This window comes from Falco rusticolus, chromosome 8 (genome assembly GCF_015220075.1).
Source record: "Falco rusticolus isolate bFalRus1 chromosome 8, bFalRus1.pri, whole genome shotgun sequence".
NCBI classification, from domain to species: domain Eukaryota; kingdom Metazoa; phylum Chordata; class Aves; order Falconiformes; family Falconidae; genus Falco; species Falco rusticolus.
In genome coordinates this window covers 5,107,711-5,124,196 of record NC_051194.1, presented here as the reverse complement: position 1 = coordinate 5,124,196, position 16,486 = coordinate 5,107,711, and the positions used below count along the sequence as shown (strand labels likewise).

At 46.2% G+C, this 16,486-nt stretch overlaps 2 protein-coding genes across 3 annotated transcripts in view; both read left to right on the top strand.

The window, feature by feature from the left end:
- The first annotated feature begins 2,266 nt into the window (after positions 1–2,266).
- Positions 2,267–5,223, top strand: HNRNPA0 (heterogeneous nuclear ribonucleoprotein A0). Its single transcript, XM_037398308.1, has one exon. The coding sequence runs from the start codon at positions 2,624–2,626 to the stop codon at positions 3,557–3,559; it is 936 nt and encodes a 311-aa protein (XP_037254205.1). The 5' UTR covers positions 2,267–2,623; the 3' UTR covers positions 3,560–5,223.
- A 6,469-nt stretch (positions 5,224–11,692) lies between these two features.
- The window catches only part of KLHL3 (kelch like family member 3), a 57,013-nt gene continuing 52,219 nt past the window's right edge, over positions 11,693–16,486 (top strand). For both annotated transcript variants that reach the window (XM_037397130.1, XM_037397127.1), the window contains exon 1: positions 11,693–11,710. The gene's annotated coding sequence lies outside the window, so the exon portion shown is untranslated. The remainder of the gene's footprint in view (positions 11,711–16,486) is intronic.

Sequence of the window (16,486 nt, the reverse complement as noted above, 5' to 3'; positions counted from 1 at the left end):
ATTATTTTTGGCTGTCTCAGTTCTCGTCAGTGGATGGCTGTGTGTTTGCCCAAGTGACAGGGCTGGCACATGGGAGAAGGCAGGATCACATGGCTGGAGGGCTGGAGTGCAGCATTCCCAGCACAAATCAGTTCCGACAACTGTGAAACTACATCCTGATACTATGCCTAGTACAAAGCTACCCACCAGGTCGGGAGGATTGGAATATTCAGTTTATACCTTTATAAAGGCTCCCAAGATGGGTGTTGGATGGAAGACTATACTCTTCTCCCTGAACAAGGGACAAATATTGTGTCTGTCAGGGGATCCAGGGCATGATCTTGCTGGAAACCAGGTGGTCTGATAGTTATTTTGTATTAACCCAGTTCCCCAAGCCTCTGATTTCCAGTGCACTACTCTGGATTTCCCATCTGTGACTCAGGAGGGTGAGATGACTTGTGCCTGTGAGGTTTGGTGTTAATGTTCTTGGATGGTGTGGAGAATAAAATAACACGGACAGGCTTTTGAAAGCCAAGCACTGGAATATAAAACAAGTACTACATAGGTGATGTCAAGATTTTTTGCGGGACAAACTCTTTCTTTGGAGGTGCAGTGTCTGACAAATACTGCAATGGTCAGAAATATTCCCAACCTTTGCTAATTGGTAGAGATAATAAGACCCTTTTTCATCGGGAACAGTGTCCTGAAATTTTTGGAAAACATCTCTTTTGCATTACCATCATGGATGAGACAAGACAGACCCGCTTTTCAGGATCTAGCACCTGAAAAAGCAAAGCAACAGAAAACAAGGAGCAGAGCAAAGAGGGAGAGGTGCCCGAACCGAGGAGAAAGTCTTATCGTGAGTAGACCCCACAGCGTATTAGCATATAGATGTACTCAATAAAGAGGGAGAGTGGGTGGGGTGCTCTATGTATGGATGCTTTAGTGCTTCATGAGTTCTTGAGGTTTGTGCTCACTTTAATATATTTGATTATATGGTTATTCTTTCAAAGACTGTCTCAATGTCTAAGGAGAAACTTTTCTCATTGTGGAAGTAATGAACAAAGGAAGAAGCCACCTGAAAAGGTTGTGAAACTGCCTTCACTTGAAGGTTTTAGAAACAGATTAGGTAGTTATCTGTGAGGAAGACTAAGTTAACATGAGTTTCAGAAACTGTGCGGTGCAGGTGCTAGCGTGACTAGTAAAATGGCAAGTCACCTTGTCACCTTCAGGGAAAGAAAATCTCACCACAAAAATCGTTTGGAGCTCCAAAAAGAAAAAGGTTTGCACACCCTTGAGCAGCTCTAGTTATTTCTCTACGAAAATACCGCCTTTTCAGCGCTAAGGAGAGATTTAGGGGTGAGAACAGAAGGCAGTGAGAGGGCTGGAAAAAGTCTGGGAAGCAGGGGAGGCAACAGCAGCAGGAGAAGCGAGAAGGAAGCTTCTTGAGTGAGCAGGTTTGGTAGCTGGGAGCGTGCTGGAAAGGCGAAAACGGATGCGAACGAGGGGAGAAGAGCCAGCTAACGCTGGGGGGGGTGGGACGGGACGGCGGGGCAGGCGGGAACGGGACAACCCGGCACGGCTCCAACCCCCGGAGCAGGGAGCCGCTGCCCGCCAGCACTGCCCTGCCCTGCCCGCGGGGCTGGGGGCGGCCGGCCCGCCGGGGAGGCGAGGGCGCAGGGCTGGGCTGGCCGAGGCGAGAACGGAAGGCAGCCAGATGGCAACGAGAGTCCTGCCGGCCGTCCATCGGCCCCGCGCCGGCCGTCCATCGGCGCCGGCCGTCCATCGGCCCCGGCCCCGCCCGCGCCCCGCAGGCCGAGGGAGGCGCCGCGGCCGCGCGCCCCTAACGGTCACCCTTTCAAACCCTCCCGCGCGAGCCGCCCACCGACCCTCGCCCGCTGCGCCCGCCCGCGGGGCGGGGCCGCCGGCAGAAGGCGCGCGGCCAGCCCGGAGGCGGCCCATTGGCTCGCGTCCGCGGGCTTGACGCATTGGCGCTGCCCGGGCCGGCGGTGGCCCCGCCCCTCCGCTCGGCGCGCGCAGAAGAGACTTCGCGACGCCGGCCGCTACAGCGCGACGCTATTGGCCGCCCGCCGCGTCTGTCAGCGGCCAACCCCGGGCCTCGCTCCGGCGCGCGGCGGAGGTCGCGCCCTCTGGTTAGTCGTCGCGCTCGTCGATCGCGGCCGGAGCCCCGCCCCTAAAGGTGAGTCGCGGGCGGCTCCAGCGGCGAGCTCTCATTGGCTGCGCGGGCGCGGGGGGCGTGCGCGGCGGCGGCCGGGCGGGCGGGGCTCCCAGCGTCCCCTTTGTGTGGGCACCAGTCGCCGGCCGAGCTCTTGAGAAGTAGCAGCCGCCATTTTGTGCGTGCCTGTGTTTTCCCCCACCCCCACCCCCCTTTCTGCGGGAGCGGCGGCAGCCGGGACGCCCCGTCTCTTCTGCGGGTCAGGTGAGGCGAAGCGAAGGCGTTGGGCCAGGCCGAGGGGACCATTGCCGGCGGCTGCCGCAGCCGTGAGGTCGCGCTGTTCGCAGCCAGCGAGGGGGAAGAAGCGGCAAGACGGAGAAGGGGGGGAAAAAACCGTCAGAGCTGCCCCCCAACAGGAGGAGGAGTCTCGGCGCCAGGCCCAGGCGCAGCTCCGGCACCGGCGGCAGCATGGAGAACTCGCAGCTATGCAAGCTGTTCATCGGCGGCCTGAACGTGCAGACGACGGAGGCCGGGCTGCGGGAGCACTTCGCGGCCTACGGCACCCTCACCGACTGCGTGGTGGTGCTCAACCCGCAGACCAAGCGCTCCCGCTGCTTCGGTTTCGTCACCTACTCGGCGGTGGAGGAGGCCGACGCCGCCATGGCCGCCTCCCCCCACGCCGTGGACGGCAACGCGGTGGAGCTGAAGCGGGCCGTGTCCCGGGAGGACTCGGCCAAACCGGGGGCCCACGCTAAGGTGAAGAAGCTCTTTGTGGGCGGCCTCAAAGGGGACGTGGGCGAAGGGGACCTGGTGCAGCATTTCAGCCAGTTCGGCCCCGTGGAGAAGGCCGAGATCATCGCCGACAAACAGAGCGGGAAGAAGCGCGGCTTTGGCTTCGTCTATTTCCAAAACCACGACGCCGCCGACAAGGCGGCCGTGGTCAAGTTCCACCCGATCCAGGGCCACCGCGTGGAGGTCAAGAAGGCCGTGCCCAAGGAGGACATCCAGTCGGGCGGGGGTGGCGGCGGCTCCTCCAGGCCCTCCCGGGGAGGCAGAGGAGGAGGAAGGGGTCGGGGCGGCGGCGGATCCGGCAACCGGGATCACAACGGCCTTTCCAAAGGCGGCGGCGGTTACAATAGCTACGGCGGCTACGGTGGAGGAGGCGGCGGCGGCGGCGGCTACGGCTCCTATGGCAGCGGCTCCTACGGAGGCGGAGGGGGAGGCGGCGACTACGGCAACGGGTACGGCGGGTTCGGCAGCTACAGCCAGCACCAGTCCTCCTACGGCCCCATGAAGAGCGGCGGAGGAGGTGGAGGAGGGGGCGGCAACTGGGGGGGCCGCAGTAACAGTGGACCGTACAGAGGAGGCTATGGTGGGGGAGGCTATGGGGGCGGCTCTTTCTGAGCTGGAGCGCCCATACCCATCGGGGGTGGCGTGGAGAGCCCTCCCTTTGATACGGGGCAGCTTCTAAATGGTTTCTCCCCTCATTCGCCGAAGGGCAGCTCCTTTTAAATGCCTCCCTGCTGTGGGAGCAGCTCCTAAATACCCCCTGGGGGTCGCCTCTGCTGCCTGTGCCACTTCGTTCTCTCTGAAGATGGACTGGGCCCCACACACACATACTTTGTGTTACAGTCATTGATGGACTCTATTTTTTTATTATTACTTGGACCTTGGTCGTTTTTATACTAGCAACGAAAAAATGTCTTGTTTTAATTTGTTTTTTGGGGGTATGGGGTGGGAAGTGTCTTGCTGATCTGGAGTAAAAACTGGGGAGGGTTATGGGGGGATTTCCTTTGTTGTAAGGACTCGATACCTGGCTACTACATTTTTTCTACAAAATCTACTTGGATCCCATGACTGAATTAACATTTCTGTAAAGGAGGAAAAAATCGTTTTTACGTTTTTTATTTTTTAAATAAATCATTGTGTTCATTGACCTTTACATGTCTAATTTTTTTTCCTAGGATCCATTCCGTACGGTTTTAAGACTTTTCTAGGTTTGAAGCAAGTGTTGCTCTGCTTTAAAATCTATGTACTTAAAGTAAGTATTTTATTGCCAGTAAAGGTCCTAACTGACTTTTTTGCTACCCCCCAGTGGATTTATTGGATTTCGAACACTCGACAGAAAAATTTTTGAAGTACTAATCTGTGGATGTGGTCTGATGTTTGTTTTTTCTTTTAAATACTCGTTCTCACTCATGCAGTTTGTGTACATCCACCATCTTGTACTAGGCAGTTTGACGTGCTGACATGGTTGGTCAATTTTTTCTATAGGACTTTTTCATCAACGTATGTACTGTGTAGTTTTGAAGAAATAGTTTGTGTTAAGCATGTGCTTCATTCATATAAAATGTTCAGAATTTCCAATTGCTTAGTTTCAAGTCCTCTTATCGGTTTGTCTGTGTATGATTCCTTCCAGGAAAGGGTCGACATTTATCCCTTTTATTAAACGCATACTTGTTTTCACAGTACCGGGTTAACAAGACTTTTTCACTCTGAACTATTGTCGTTCTTTAAAGTTCCCGAGAATCTCTTGCAGCACCATCTACCGACAGGATGGCAGCCCCCTTGCTGCAGGCTTCATTACAGCAGGAGTAAAATTGGTTTGCTAACAATTGTACTAGACTTGTGAAAGTTATTTTATGCCGCTAGATGACTGGTGTAGAATGCAATGACATCTGCATGTGAATAAAGATGGGCTCCATGAGTATTGACTGGAAAAAAGGAATGGATTTGCAGTACCTGCCTCAGCACGTATTCTTTTATTTTTATTTTTTAAATAATTGCAATTGCCCGTATTTCAAAAAGTGATAATCTAAACTACATGGGCAAAGTGCTATGATAAATGAGCCAGCTAAGTGTACCAGTAACATAGGTGCCAGTTGTAAAGCAAAAATATCTGTGTAGTCTGCTTGATTAACAAATGTATATTTGTAGCCCTTTCACGCAATAGAATTAAAGTTTGTTGTTTATTAAAAAGCATAATGTTTTAGGGGAAAACTGCCTTCCTGCATAGAAAAATAGAATAGCAACGTTTATGGATATCAAATAAAGAATTGAATTCCTTATATGCTTGAGTGAGAGTATGTATGATATGGGGCATGGATTTAAAAAGTACAAAGTTACTTTGACTTCAGCTTTCTAAGCACTTAGTCTTTAATGCTGATGCTTTGTGAGACTGTACCTTAAAAGCTGGTTTTTGCTTTGCTCCAGATATGCAAGAGACCAGGCATATAATTCCCACTGATTCCAGTGGAAAGTTCGATGTCTAGGACTTTGTGCCTCTGGGTTGAAGGATTTTGCATGAAACTTCAAGATACTGTCAGTCTTTGATGTCAATCTAACCTGACACTGATTGTAGTTGAAATTAGTTGTCTTGTTGCTGTTAGAAGTAAAACTAGCATCAACTTAGTTACCTATGTGAGCTTAAATAAGCAGGACAACCTTTTGCTATCATCAGGATTTTAACCAAGAGCCGAGTTTCCTCTTGATTGCTATAAGTTACGGCTTTTACAGTGAAACTGGTTCTCTTTGGCTTAGCTTTTATAAACAGGTTCCAAGTAACTTGCTATTTGCAATTGTATTGTAATTTTTTTAATCTCAAAAAGCTTGTTAGCTGCTGCTGTGAATCAGTATCGCTGATACGTTGTTGAAAGTGCAAGTCATTTCAGAGAAGTATTTGTAAAATGCTGCAAGTACCAGTTCTTGGGGGCAGACAGCTTCAGGTGGTTTGTTTTATTTCAGCTCACAGGGCTTGAAATTTTTTACTTTACCTTTGCACTTTAAAACCATGTTGGACAGTCATCCTTGAACTTCCCTTGAAGCACAGCTTTTCTTTTTGTAGCTGAAGTGAACTGCTGAGTTCTAGGTCTTGTGTTAGTTTGGGCGTGTGATTTAGACCCTTGGAATCGTGAATTGCCTTAACCTTATCAAGGGACAGCCTAGCTTGGAAAGAAATGGTTAAATTCACCTCTGTGATGTGGTTTGTCAGTTGACTTGGGAAGGTAAAGGTTTGTGCACCAACTGTAGCTTTATGGTATTTTCACGTTATGTGCCATGAAAGAGTATGTTGATACTAGAAACTAGATTTTTTAAAAAGTGACTTTGTGTGCGAATCTGGCAGTTTTGCCAGGCTGTAGCTTGATTTTGAGAATTGTACTGAAACCTGCTGTTTGATGATCTATGTAATAGTCCTCTTGTAGAACTAATGTCTTCTAGCATAAGTAGTAGATCCCAGAAATTGCACTTACATAGGGAGTATGCTAACTAATTTCTCCCTCAAAAGATTGTCATCTGCGTAACAATGTTCTGTGATGAGTGTCTTGAGTAGATGGGACTTGATTTACTCTGACCTCGTCTCTGGGGAGCAATAACTTCCTTGTAACAATGCAGGTAACATTTGAGTGACTTGTGTAAGCGCTTGTTTAGTAAGGAGCAGCAATGCTAGGATGTGCCATGGAATATAGAAAGAGGTGCAAATCTGTACTGGACAGTGTTAAAGACACAGTGATTTAAAGCCACTGACTATAAACCTGCTTCTAGTACGTTTCCTAGTGAACAGAAGAGATTTGTTGATAAAGCTTTGCTTATGTATTTAATGGAATTTAGTAATTTTCTGACCCCTGGGTGGATTTATCTGCATAGAGGTGCGTAGGAAGAACTGAGATGAAACAAAGTATATGGCTGGCAGGTAAATAAAGAAGTTTGTGACTGTGCAGTCGCTTTAGGATCATCACGGAAATAGAAATAAAGTAACTTGAGTTTGCTGTTCCTTAAGTTTGTAATTGAGATTGGAAGTATATGTGTCTGAAATTCTCTCTAATTTTAACAGCTTTCTGTTCAGGAATGAGTGCTGGATTGTGTTGGTTTAACCTGTGAGAAATAGGACATGAGAGCAATTCGTTTACTTTCAGCATTTAATAATGAAAGTAGAAGTGCAGTAGTTTTCTTAAAACACAGATGATGTTCTTTTTTGTAATTGCATGAACAAAAATTCCCCAAATGTAAGCTTTTCAGAGACTACGGTATCACAGCATAGCTCAGTGTGTTGTGATGTGCACACAGTTTTTTAACAGAGATGGGTTTTCGTGTCTGCTCTAATTTGTTCTTGATTCTGCTTCTTGTGTGACTTGTAAACTTTATTTGGCTAATAAAATTAGCCTAACATACACTTTTATAATACTGATGACTACTGCATTAAAAAGAAACATGCTAAACACCTGTATATGTAATAAATTGGTACTTGCACAGATCAGTGGAAGTACCTCTCACTTGTTTTAACATGAGGCGATGAAAAGGTAGTTTTGAACATCAGTAAGAACTGAAACAGCTTTGGTGACAGGAATTCTGTGGGTCACTGACTGTATTACAGCTGTGACAGATTTGTGAAATAAAAGCTGTGCCTTGCCCTGCAGGCTTGTGTAGTATCCCAAGGTGGACAATCTTTACCCTCCAGAATTGAGCAAGCTTTCAGAGTTGTGTTGTGTGTTGACATAGTTGCAAGCTGTGCAGCTGCAGCACTGGCTCTTGGACTCCCAGCTCCGCTTCCAGGAGCGTGGAGCTGCTGGGAGGCCAGCGGTGTGCACAGCGGGGGTACTGCCAGATGTGCTTGAACTCTTATCGGATACTCTGTGCGCACATACATAACAGTGAAGCTGAAATATTTCAGGTGGTTAAAAATGTAATCTAGAGTTCTCAAATGCTTTATGGTGTTCCTCCCCGCCCCAGCCTAGATCCCATCTGTAAAGCAAATTTTGCTTTCATTTAGCATTGAAAGACCTAAGTGGATAGCGTAGGTCGGAACACTGGTTTATTATCCTGCCCTGTCAGCTGATATTGTTGTCGCAATATAATGGCATTCCTGTTGCTGCTGAAAAGGGTCTGAGCCTGAGTGGTGCTGAGGACCCCAACCTCCTATTCAGGTCTGAAAATAGAGCAGCTTCTTTTTTCTGCGTACTTCAGAATGTTCTTCCTAAAATGCAAAGGTTTGGTTAAAATTGTTAATTAGTCTCTATAAAATAAAACTGAAGGACACCCTTCTGATAACGCACACAGTGAACAAAACCGTGGTGCGTTTGTGGGAATGGGGTTTTGCTCCTACAGTCTGTGAGATGATTGGTTTTCTAATAGAAGGTAGCTTATCCAAGCCTTTTAAAAAGGATTGCTTGTCCTGTTGTGGCTATTATGGATTAGAGTTTATCATGTAATCAAGTTAGTGCCACATTTATGTGGTATACGTTATTACGGACCTCTGTTTTCTAAGCTATTTAATTGGAAGAAGGTATTTGCAATACGTTTTTCGAACTATGTGTCTATGTATAATACCTTGGATTAGTATCAGGCGATTGAAAGTGTAACACCCAAAATGTCAGTCTTTCACCTTAACCGGAGGTATAGTTTACAAAACAATGGGTTATTTAATATTTTTTGCAGAACTGATTCTGTGATCGGGTGTATGTATCCCTTAAAGATGAGTTTTCTGCTTGTTACTTTTGTATTTCTTAAATGAATAAAACAGTTGCATCCCTGCTTCACTTTAAAATGTATTTCACGATGCAAACACGCCATAAGGAGGTTTGAGCCAGCTTGAACGAGCACTATTTGCTTTGGTCGATGGGCTTTGTTTAGGCCTCCTATTGAAGTATTACTACTCGACTATTTCTGGTATGTGCCTGTATACCCCCACACATACATCACCTCTACTTCTATTTACCTTTAATGCGTATTTATTTGGTTTGTAATGTAAGTACTAAAATTGACGGGTGTCAGATGCGTGTTTCTTGTAACAAGGTGAAAGTGTTTTTATATATCTTTACCTAGGAATTTTGTATCATTTACAAATATATACTAGGACTTGTAAAGGGGCTGATGGAGGTGGGTGCTTTCCTCCTTGATGTTCCTTTGACAAATCCTAGTTTTTCTGCCTTCTCTGCTCCCAGAACTCTCCTTGATTTCTCTAAAGGGGAGGAAATATATATATATATATAGTCACTTTTGAACTGATGCCTCTTGTTCCTGTGGTTCTAAGAGTGTTTTAATCATATCTATATTCCCTGTAAAAATGTGTAACCCATCTTGCAGGGAAAATGGGTAGTGGGAACACTGAAAGAGCAAGGGCTGTAAAATTATAGTTTGGTGCAGAAGAGAGACATTCTTCAGATTCTTCTATTTCCTGTAGTTCTATCTGAATAGATGGAACGGTTAAAAAGATGGAACACTTCACGTCTAGGCTGTAGAAAAAAAAAAAAGCATAAAATAATCAAATTCAGGTACTGTTCTCTGTCCTCGGTTCAGCCTTTGCCAGTGGGAGTCCTAACTAAAATGTGCAGCAGCATTTTCTTAAGTACTTTTTCGGTGCGGTTGATCTTGGCGTAACGTTCTTTTTCCTAGGAGTCTGTTAGGCAAAGCTGTAGCGTTGCCTGTGCTGTTCTAGAAAGCGTCAAGCTTAGAGTACTGGCTATTCTCAGGTTGTCAGCCATCCAAGTAACCAAAGCTCCTTAACTTTGAAAACTAGATGTCAAGCCCAGTCAGACTAATAATGCCATCTGTCTGAGGCATCTGGATATTAACCCTCCTAGTCTGGTGCATACAGTTTCATTCCTGAATGCTTTCACAAATGGGAAATACACAGATTTGGAAAGAACAGCTCTTCCTCAAGAAACCAAAAATCCCACTATGTAGCACTACGTATAGTTTTGATACATATTACATTCATTAAACTACTATAAATATCTCTTTTAATGTGTAATGCAGTAAGGAATTGATGCCAATTTATAAAGGGTTTAAGTTTCTGGCTGGAAACGTGTCAAGATGCTCACTACCACCAAAGTACAAATTGCTGATGAACATTGCAGGAAAATTCCTTAGAAGCAGAGTGAGCTGATGAATCTAAAATACTTAAGTTGTTCAAATGCTACTTTATACCGTGCAATTGCCAACTAATTTGTCTCACAGAAGCCCTGTTCTCACTGGGAATACTGTTTTGAATTGAAAGACGTGCAAAGCCACACGTCTGAAAATATGCTGTTAGTCTGTAATCTGGTCAGTATAACGGATGAGTATCTTCCCAGTCTCTTCTGTCATTTCTGTAACTCTTGTTGCTTTCTGTGGTTTTGCGATGGATTTTTTCTATTTTGCAAAAAATTTTGCTTTCCACAAAATCCTGGAGGGAAGGAAGCGTGATTCTTGTCACTGCAGGCACTGATTGGGAAGAAGAAAGATCAGGAGTCCAGTCTGTATTTCCAGCATGGACTTGGATTAAAGCAATGATGGATAAAATGTATGAGTGGTGTTTGCGGCTGGAGGTTCATGCTTTTTTACTTGTTCACTTTCTCCGTGGATCAATAATCTTGTTTTCTACATACGTACTAACACGGGTTCAGTGGCAAGCCTCCCTCTCCCAGCCACACACCTCGATGAACAAATCACAAAAACGTGGGCAGGATATGGCCCTGGGGGGAGGCTGGGCTTACCTAGCTGTCACATAAAAGCACAGCACTATCAGCTGTGTTTTGAAATGGTTTACTTCTATTTCATCCTCCAGGTGCCCTGCCTGCTCAAAAGGGATGTCCTCTGGTTTCGGGCTCGCTGGCTGCTCTCTGCAGAATCACGAAAGACTTCTGATACTTGGTTCTCAGTTTTCTCTGTGTGGTTATCTAGGACCTTTTCAGGTTTTTGTTATCTTTTATCTGATAACAAACTCATCTGAAGTTCTTCACTGTCTGATTTCATTTGGGTTTGTTTCATTTTTTGCTTTCTGCCACTGCTGGAATAATGATGCTCTTACTGGGGAGAGCTCCTCTGAGTCCTGTCTGATGGCAAATTCAGGACTTCTCCCCTGCAGAGCACTGCAGGCTGGCTATAGTGATTGCTAATGCCTCTTGCGTAGGATGTGTAGCAAAGTCCATCCTGCAAGAGCAGTAATGCTGGCTTTCTGCTGTTACTTTCATGGAGATGTATCCTCCTGAAAAAAACGAGAGATGCCCAGGAGCACAAGGGGCAGTGTCAAGCACCTGGTACGCATTGCCGTGTCTTTTTGCTTTTAGGCCCACCCATCCAATGTTTTCTGCAATTTTAAATGCAGGCAAGTTATTTTTTTTCCTGTACTTGTATCATTTAGAAGTAATGGTTAGTTTTCTTTTACTCACCCAGTGCCAGCTAGAATCTGGGCTTCTGCTCTGGGGTATCACTGTTACTTTTAAAGCCTCTTTGAGGTGTGAGCTGAATGACGCAGGGGCACCACGTGTGTTTTGGGAATGTTGCGTTGGGTTTGTGTGTAGCTGGTGGCAGTGGACAGCTCTTACTGCCTGTGTACTGGGGAGTCAGCTGGGAGGGAGCTGAGGAACATCACCTTGGGAAGGAGGAGTGGCAAGGAAGAGCTGGGCTTGTTTTGCTGGTGCTGCCCTAGGCCAGACGCGTTGCAGCGAGCTGGTGCCACGCGCTTTCTAACGCCTTCTGAGAAGAGCGTGTTTCCTTTCTCCCTCGCAGGGTATGCTTCTGTGTGGAGAGAGACAGGATGGGAAAGCTGAGCCCTGAAAAGTACACCACGAAAGTCCGGTAAGTGCACAGAAACCCGAGCTGAGCCCCTGACGTACAGTTCCTACTCTGAATATGCTATGGAGATTGAGCAGAAAAAGGTGTTTGCCCAGAAAATACCAAGCAGGATAATGAAGGAGAATCCGTTATCTGTGAGTAAGATGTGCTGCATGGGATGGTTTTGCCTGGTAAGGTAAAATAATGTGCCTGCAGAAACAATCTCACCCAAACTTTGTGTGGCAGCTGTGTGATTTACTCATTCGTGTTAACGTTGCAGCATGCTGTGTTTCGAAACTAGGGCGGTGGATTGTGTTTCTTGGCTTTTGCAAAGAACAAAAAAATGGAATGTTTTAAAACATTTCAAGAGGAGAACGAGACAATGAGTGTACGAGGAGTAATAGTAAAGAATAATAAGTGATAGTAAGGAAACTTGGGTTGGGTTGGTGACATCCTGAATGAATATATGATTGTTGGGGTTTTTTTTTTTATGCTGGTCTTTCAGGTTTACCACATCCAAATATTAATTAAACCATACAACATCTTTATGGAGCATATGGGTAGTTTCTGCTCATTACAGAAGGTAGTATGGAACCATTAAGGGATATATTATAAAGACAAAGAAACATATGAAAATATCTTTAACACAAGCAAAAAATTTGGGGGAAACCAGTCCTTTTTGGACCGTAGCCTAAACTTTTTGTTTAGTTAGAATTTTTACAGTGAGAACAAGTCCCTGTGTTCAGCCTGCAGCAAGAACTGTACGCTTCAGCGGGTGCAGAAATCGGAGTCAAAACTAAGGACTCATGAGGCAGAGGGACTTGGTAGTATTTAGGCGTCTGAATATTGGCCTTTGCCTTTGTTCCAGTGCCCACAATAGTTGTTTTTACAGCTTTCTTCCTTGAATGCTAATTTTCTTTTTGAGTGCACAATTCTAAACTATAAAAATCTATCTGAAAAAGTCTTCCAGCAAGTTGTTGATAAATACGTAATATGACTACAGGGCAGGAAGCCTGGGCTTCTGACATACCTGGCTGTGGGTGACATCAACTGCTTATGCTACAGGAAGAGTAAGAGGGGGACCAGGGAGAACATTTTCAGCTGATCTGTTTGTTGGGGCTGTGTAGGGTGAGCAGCAGGATGGCTTACACCCCAGAAATCAGCCGGGGGGCGAAGCGGCCAGCGCGTGTTATTCAAAAGGCGGGTAATGTTATGATGAAACTATTGGAGTAAAATCCCTATTTTTATAGAAGTTATTTACGTTAAAGATGAAAAGAAAACGTATTTCAGAAGTACCGGTTGCGGCCAGGAGCGTGAGCGCGGGACGTTTACCAGCAGAGGGCAACAGCCCCGGCGGCTGGCGGGGCCGCGTCCCGGCGGCGGGGAGCGGGCTGGGGTGGATGCTCCCGCCGCCCTCCTCTGCCCTTCACATCCTTCAGAATGTGAAAAAAGAATCCTCCTACCTCTTCAGCTTCTGCTACCAACACATCCCTGATCCCAGCGGTGGGAAGGTCCCTGGCTAGAAGGTCTCCTGGAGCTTCCTTTCGAGCCTTGCGGTAACTTGCGTCCCAGTGAGTCGCCGTAGTAGCTGAAGTTCAGCTGCTATTTTGGGTTTGGTACGTGGGAGCAATGTGGCATGCCCCGCATCCTGGCAGTGGTTGGGTGGCAGATACCTTCAGGGCTTCTCTGCCAAGGTGCCTTGTGCTCCGGATCCGTTGGGAACCAGCACACTACCCAGGTACCACCTCCGAGTGACTGCAGTTAGCCACCAAGGTACCAGCGCATCCAGTTCCATACAGACCTTTCACTGGTTTTCTTACGTTAATTTCCTTAGTGGACCTTTTCCCAGAAAACGTGATCTAAATACAGATCTAATTAAATAAGTATTTACTTAATTAGAATCGCAGAATAAATTTAGTTGGAAGAGACTCCTGGAGGTGATCTGATTCAAACACCCCTCAAAACAGGACCAGCTTCAGGGTTTGATCAGGTTGGTCACACAAAGAGAAAAATACGCTTATACGCACTTAATATATGCATTTATAAAGATATAGATGTTTAGACATAAACGTATGTATTTATCTAAAAAAAATCTCTTTTAAAAAACAGAATGAAAAATAATTTAGGCTGAGAAGATGCAGCCCTGGAAGCTTCCCTGAATGCAGTGTTTTAGGTACGCCTTTCCAGCTCTTCAGTGCAGAAGCCATAGCTTTCTACAAAAGCTGATTAATAATTTAGTGGAGGGGATTATGCAACTAAAAAAGAGAGCTGCTAAAAAGAGCAAATTGTTTATGATATGGATCTCTGGAACCTCTATGTTGGTATATACCTGGAAACAGGTATCTACAGGGGAGTGAAGGCTTCCTGAATCACTGCTTGCACTGTGTTTAAGCTGTATGATGCTGTGTTTTGGGGCTCTTGCAGGGTCAGGAAGGGAGTTTTTTCCTCGTTGATGCAGTTTTCTTTCTGCTGGGTTTTGGGGAAGAGCCCCTTTCTGGCTTCTGCTGAAGCTGTGGAGATTGGCAGGATGTTGTCCGAGTGTATTGAAGCTCTTCACAGAATTAAATTCTCTGAAGCACTCGGTGTGCTGTGCTTTACAACCTCAGGGTTAAACCAGCTGCCAGACTTTGCCAGAAGAGAGTTTTGAGTCAGATTGGCAGGGATTGTTTTTATTCACTCCCTTCCTGGTATTTTTATTGAAGAAATTCCTTCTTGTAGGGATGCTGCAGTGCTTTGATCTCTCCTCTCCCTATGGCTCATTAGAGTTGGGGGTGTTTGGTCTTTCACTGTAGATTTGAAGATTGTCTGGGGAATCTGGAAAGGTTTTGGTGGGCAAAGAGATGGTGGCACTGGCCAGAAGGCATTCTGTGGGCCTTTCTGCTCTGAGCATAGGTTATATGGTTGTCAGAGATCGAAGGTAGATTAGATGTAGGAGGAGTTTAGAACTATTTGCAATTAGAACTGTTTTAAAGAGGCTGGAAAGCTTCCATCCATCGGGTGTTACTAATTCCTTTTAACTGTATGCTTTTTCAAGATATCAATCTTTGTACTTAAAAACAAGCAAGAAATTTGTGTATTGGGGTTGTTACCCAGTCACAATTATTTTGCAAGGCTGCTATAAAGATAATCCCAGATTACTGGAACATCCTTTTGTCTCATCCCAGCAAGGACTATTCACTGGTTTGCTTCTGTCACACCTTTCCGAGGCTGCTGATGCATTTATAGAGTCCAGTGGTACACATGCTGGTGAGGCAAAGCAGGTAAGAAGGTATCGCTGGTTTGGTTCAACCTAGGTGCCTAGTTCCCAGCTTGACTGAAGCAAGATGTAGCTTTTTATGGTGAAAGCCTAATGTTTGGTTATTTAAAAAGGATGTGTTAATAAAAATACACAGATACTTTGCAGCAATTTCAGGACTCGGTCTGGTATCTGGACTTTTCCTGGTTGCTGAGGGACTTCCTTAATGGAAACAAGCTCCAGCCCTTGTTGTCTAGGTAAATTCTACTATTTTTAGTAGAGTCACTATTTCTCTGGTTTGAACTCTTGTGCCTTGCAGTTTTGCACATTGTGCATCCAGAGTGTGAGACTGAATGGACGGTGGGGAAGTAATTTTGAGGATCTTGATGTCTTAAACTGATAGTTTAACAGGATTGTCAAAGGTAAAATGCAGGAATTCTGCCTGAATCCTGTGTGAGGTTTGACGTTGGGGCTTTATCTGTATTTCTTCTGTTTATGGGGAGGCTGCCAAATGGTGTTTGAACAGCAGGACTCTGGACTCTCCATCCCCATGTGACTTTGATAAAGTCCTTTAAGTTCCAGGTGTGTTAAGTGTTCTTATCTGAAGAATGGGGGTGATGACTGGTTCAGATTCTCAACAAGCTTTTGAAACGCTGATGTGGAAGGTGCAATAGCATCTGTTCAATCGCCATTGCTGATACATTTTTAAAAGATGTATGTAACCTAGGCTGAGGACGTGGTTTGGGGAGGAATGCAGAAGAGTGAGGTAATTTTATTTATAAAAGAGATGGAATGGTATCTTGCAAGAGAAATCTCTTGATACTTCTACTTATCTCTTTGTGCAGGAGCATTTTGTGAATGAAAGAGTAATGAAGAAAGCAAATGTTCCTTGTCTTGATTATGATTAACCTCTAGGGCCTCGCTGCAGAATAAGATTGAGAAAATCTTTTAATAAAATGAGAAAAAACCCCACCCACATTTATGTAAAACTCCCTACATTTGTATCAACTGGAATGAAAATGGCAAATCTGACTTAGTCCAGTGCTTCAGGCTAAATAGCACCTGCAGTTTAGAAGGGCCCGTGTTGCCTAGGCAGCACGGATTTGGCCCGATAGACTGCCCAGAAGGGCAACAGAATTTTTACAAACTGGAGACCTGGAGGCTAGATCCCGCTTTCTGTGCAGGGAGACCTAGAGGGGCTGGGACCCTCTCCCTCGATAGCAGCTCTGAGCATCACCGGTCCTCTCCTGCTGCATCCCTGTGCGCGGGCTTGCCCTCGCGGTTTGGTACTGGGGATTTCAGTCGCTAAAACTTTTCTTTAGCTCATGGACCGCAGGGATTAAAGCACTTAAGGGCCGGCATCACCCGGGGGGGCAGCGGCGCTGGTACCGGGACGGGGCTCAACAGCCGGTGGGTGGGTGGATGCACTGGGGGGACAGGCGCTGCCCCCCGCGGTGCCCGCTCCCTGCCCCGCCGCGCAGCTCGCCACCACCGCCCCCCGGTTAGGGCGGCTCGGGGCGGGCCTGTGACCCGTTTCGTCGCTCGCTGCCGCGATGGGGGCCGTG

Coding starts and splice junctions, on each gene's coding strand:
- HNRNPA0 (XM_037398308.1), top strand. CDS start 2,624: ATGGAGAACTCGCAGCTATGCAAGCTGTTCATCGGCGGCCTGAACGTG.